The sequence below is a fragment of the Camelus ferus genome, chromosome 8 (assembly GCF_009834535.1).
Source record: "Camelus ferus isolate YT-003-E chromosome 8, BCGSAC_Cfer_1.0, whole genome shotgun sequence".
Lineage (NCBI taxonomy): Eukaryota > Metazoa > Chordata > Mammalia > Artiodactyla > Camelidae > Camelus > Camelus ferus.
The window spans coordinates 54,143,815-54,148,180 of record NC_045703.1 but is presented as its reverse complement, the minus strand read 5'-3'; the positions used below and the strand labels follow the sequence as shown (position 1 = coordinate 54,148,180).

The 4,366-nt window shown below is 35.2% G+C and overlaps 1 protein-coding gene across 1 annotated transcript; it reads right to left on the bottom strand.

The window, feature by feature from the left end:
• Window positions 1-283: 283 nt before the first annotated feature.
• GJE1 (gap junction protein epsilon 1) lies at window positions 284-3,041 on the bottom strand. The gene is made up of 3 exons (XM_032485429.1): window positions 2,712-3,041; window positions 1,864-2,046; window positions 284-1,292 (listed from the first exon to the last, which is right to left on the bottom strand). The coding sequence occupies exons 1-3, from the start codon at window positions 2,748-2,750 to the stop codon at window positions 897-899; spliced, it is 618 nt and encodes a 205-aa protein (XP_032341320.1). The 5' UTR covers window positions 2,751-3,041; the 3' UTR covers window positions 284-896.
• Between the last annotated feature and the right edge of the window lie 1,325 nt (window positions 3,042-4,366).

Below are 4,366 nucleotides of genomic sequence, written 5' to 3'. Positions count from 1 at the left end.
GTAAGACAGGCAGATATAAAGAAATGCACTGAATTAATATAAATTAATTGTCTTTCAAATAATTTCATGGCTATTTAGGAAGTCTAACTTAATATAAATATAATTCTCTATTTCAATAATCTTAAGTGTAGAAACTATGATTATAGGATACTATGAGCACAGAGGATTTTTTTTTCTCCAACAAGAAACAAGGAAACCATGTAAAATACTTTCCATAGCATTTTTTATTTATTTGGTGGCCATATTACCATATTATCATATCATTTAATATTAAAATTTTCAATAAAACAGTATTAAAAATGCAAGTGCTCCATTTCTTCAAGTTGGTTATCAAACTATGGAATGACTCTTTTAATAATTCATTTACAACTTTTGTACTTAATTTATATTTGACATGAATGCAAAAAATAATTACATCCTCAAAATTTATGCTGCATAGTTCAGTGAAAAAGGAAATGGCTTTATAGTTAGGAAAGCTGAATTCTAGTCTGATTGTGTGATTTTGGGCACATGTATTAACCTCCCTAAGCCTCATTTTTCCATTTTGTGTAAAAGAGTTAATAAAAGTTTCTCTGGCCATAAAACACTGTGATTGATTAAGATGTTGTATATGAAAGAACTCTGTAAAACTGCTATTTAAAAATGAGTTAACATTAGTTCCATGTATATTTCCTAATGTGTGACAAAATTAAAATGAAATGAAATGTGTATTCAAGAATCCCTGCCTTAGAACTTAGTATTATAATTTCTGTTAGACATAAATTTCACCCATACTGAAGTCAGTTGAAAGAACAGATATTTGTGTTTGAAATTGAGATACTCACTGAATAAGATAAAACTAAATAAAAATGGTTGATAAATAACTGTGGCATGACAGTAGATAATCAACTTTTCAGTCATTGCATCATTAGAAGGCATAATCTTCTAAATATGATCTCAAAAATCTCAGCAACACATAATACTATTGTAATTACAGTAAATGTATACATTGCGATGAGAAAAATGGTCTTTTCAAAGTGTTCTGGCACCATGCATTTTATAATAGTAAATTTTTTCCCGAGAGACACAGCATCACACAGGTAGAGAGGTTTTACTTGGAAACCGAATAGGTGAATCTGAAGCCAAAATGCTACCACCTCTAGACTAATTCTTAATAAAACAGAGAGGATATAAATTACAGTGTAGATGGGCTTTTGAAGAATGCATTCTTGATTGATGCTTTTACATGCAGCATAAAGATGGAAAATAGCTCCAGGAACCAGGACAATCACTAGTTGTAATGCCCAGAACACCTAAAGTATGTCAGAAACATCTCAGTCAAATCAATCACCACGTAATGAAGAAATACACTAAAAAGTTCCTTGACCTTCAAGAGAGGACTAATTTTAAAATTCTAAGTTTTGTAAGTTGTATAAACGATAAAAATAATATAATGAAGGTAGTAATGCTGAACATATCTCATTTAATTACTAAAAAGTTTAAGACTTTAAACTTTTTTTAAACTTTAAACACTTTAGCAATTGTGAAAAAGTAGTCATATTTTAGTGTCATTGCCTACTAATTACTAACAATGATGGAGTATTTTATTTTAGTGGCTATCCAGTTTCTATTTTCTAATTAAAGGCCTGGAGTGTAACTCTAACATCAATAGATAATAGAATGCTAAACTTGGAAGAAACTCTCAACCAGCTCAAATTAATTTACTTGACATATACAGCTAATTTAAAAAAACCCTAATTATTCTAGAAACAGTACCTGTTAAAATAGTCTTCATCTTATTATGACATTATTCTCTATTTAAAAAGAAAACAATTTTATCCTCTGTTGAGTAAGGTTTATATTTGTGCACACAGAAAAACTTACTTGTGGAGTGATTGGCCTGAACTGACTGTAACAGAAGAGGTTTATTTCTCTCCTGTCTGGATCACAACTGAAGTGCAAAGCCTCATTCCCATAGACTGCAAAGCCTAACACGCCAAGGAAGAACATTCGGACTGAACCAAAGAAAAGAGTGTGGAATTGACCGATCACGGTGGGAGGCTTCATCTGTTAGGTTTTAGGAGAAAAAAGAAAACAAACATTAAAGGAGGACATTTTAAAGGATGCTTTCATTACCACATTTAAAAAATTTTAAGATCATGAAATTTTGAAGCAAGATAGAAACTTAGAGATCATCAAACCCAATTCAAATCCCGCATGATGAGATTTCTTACCCTTTTTACTATGAAAATATGAAGTAAAACAGTCAAACAAGAACTTGTTGCTAATCAAATGTGTAACTTTTGGAAATTTGTAAAAAGGCTTGAATTCAATTAATGTCCCCTACCCCTCTCATCCTTTTGCAATAAAATCAAGAGAATCTTAGAATATCTAAGTGCCTTTTTGGCAAAATCAGATAACAAATCTAATATTAAACTCTGCACATTACCTTAACAACCAAATACTGTTTATTTAGTTGTCATTACATCTTATATTCTACTTCTCAATTATCTAATTGAGAGAGCGAGCTACTTTACAGCACCAACAGCTACAAGTACTTCCTAAATTATTCTAGTTATAGTTTTAAATTTAGGATATTTTGAAGCATACGGTTCATATTTATATTGTTTTCCTTACATAAGACCTTATTCATCAGCACTCATGCAAATCAGGTTAAAATACACAGATAAGACTCATACAATCGCTGTTGTTGTTGTTTGTATAATACTTACACATCCTTCATAGAAGTTTTTGATGTAATTTAGAGACATGTCTCAGGAGAAGTTACCTGGCATTCCTGTGGGTTAATTCTTGACCCACATTTCCAGTTTGCTTCCGCCAGAATCAAACTCATATTCTGTCATGATTTCTACAGCAGAAAGCACTTATCATTGCACAATTCTCTCCCCTCCTCCTTTTCGGTCTTTTTTTTTTTTTTTTTTTTTTTTTTTTTCATAGATCTCTGGGGCCCCAGTTAACTTTCCTATCTCCCTCCCAAAACAAAACAAAAACAAAGAAACAAAAGCCTGGGCATGTGGTCAATGGAATAATCCCTTGACTTACACTGTCAGCATAGCCAGCCAGCCAGACGGGAGTGCCAGCAAAGCAGGAGGCCAGCCCGGCAAGGGCTCTGACTCTCAGTGCCTCTCAATTACCTCAGAATCGCCTGTATGTGAACCAGTGGATCCTTCAGCTTAGAGTTTTCTCTGAAATTTCAAGTTATATATATACATTTGGATTCCATTTAGGGATGTCTGAAAAGCTAAGTACCTGGGAAGTATTCCTGATTCTTTCTTGTTTATTTCCGTGGAGTAAAACTGATTTCTGGGAAGTTCAAGAACTTGTTATGCTGACTATGATAGCCAGTACATCCTTGAATATTACTGACGTGTTGCTGTATCTGTCTTTTTTGCTGAATGCTTACCACACACATGGAAAAATCTGCAGTTAGATCTAACCAAGATAAGACCAGGATCTAGCGCAAATCACGTGGACAAATCCATCTTCCCTTCCTTTTGTTCTTCAGTGGATACATCATCCATTAGAGGTCGTTTCGCGTGCTGGAGATGAGCTGGGGCCAAGACAAACAAGCAGCTGCCTTCTGACTCATAACTCTGCTTGCTGTCTTCAGCCACCTATGATGCCATACAGCCACTGGGGGATCAAACCTGCTTTCAGTTCACCTGCCTTTCTCATCTTTATTTTGTTTGGATCTGCGAAAGTTGTACTCTAGACAATTTCATTGCTCTCCTCAACAAGCTGAGATGTGACTGCGTAACGTACGTAATTATAAACAATGAGCAAGTGGCAGTGGCCTTGTTGAATGAGACTGCTGTACTAGATAGGAAAAAATAAAAATAGGCAATGTAATGACCTCCCAGAACTGCCACGTAAGAGAAATTGGTGTATATTCTGATTTTCTCTAATTTTGAAACAGGAAAAATTCTTGACTATTAGATTTATTCAATTAATGCCCCCTGGTCCTGTGGTAGATTGTAAAATCACTGCAAATTCTTCACCCCTCCACATCCATGCCATTGGAATGTGAGTTCAGATCTTCCCATTTAGAGTTGGAACCCAAGTTTGCTGTGAGACTCGCTTTGGCCAATGGGACATTAGCAACCACGAATCAAGTGGAGACTTGAAAAGCTCTTGCATGTTTGAGCTTTTCCATTCTTGCTACTTTGGGAACTCTGCAATCCCCACCATAATAAGCAGCCTGGGCTGTTCTCCAAAATGACAAGAAACATGTGCCTTCGTCACCCTAATCATTCCAGGCAGAGCCTGCCAACTACCAGACATGTGAGTGAAGTCATCCTAGATAATCCCCCTGGCAGCTGATCTGCCGACTGACCACACATGCATGTGAGAACCGTAATGGGCTCTG

Coding starts and splice junctions, on each gene's coding strand:
- GJE1 (XM_032485429.1), bottom strand. CDS start 2,750: ATGTCTCTAAATTACATCAAAAACTTCTATGAAGGATGT. Junction 2,047..2,711: donor AAAACTTCTATGAAGGATGT/GTAAGTATTATA, acceptor AAAACCTAACAG/ATGAAGCCTCCCACCGTGAT. Junction 1,293..1,863: donor TCAGGCCAATCACTCCACAA/GTAAGTTTTTCT, acceptor GACATACTTTAG/GTGTTCTGGGCATTACAACT.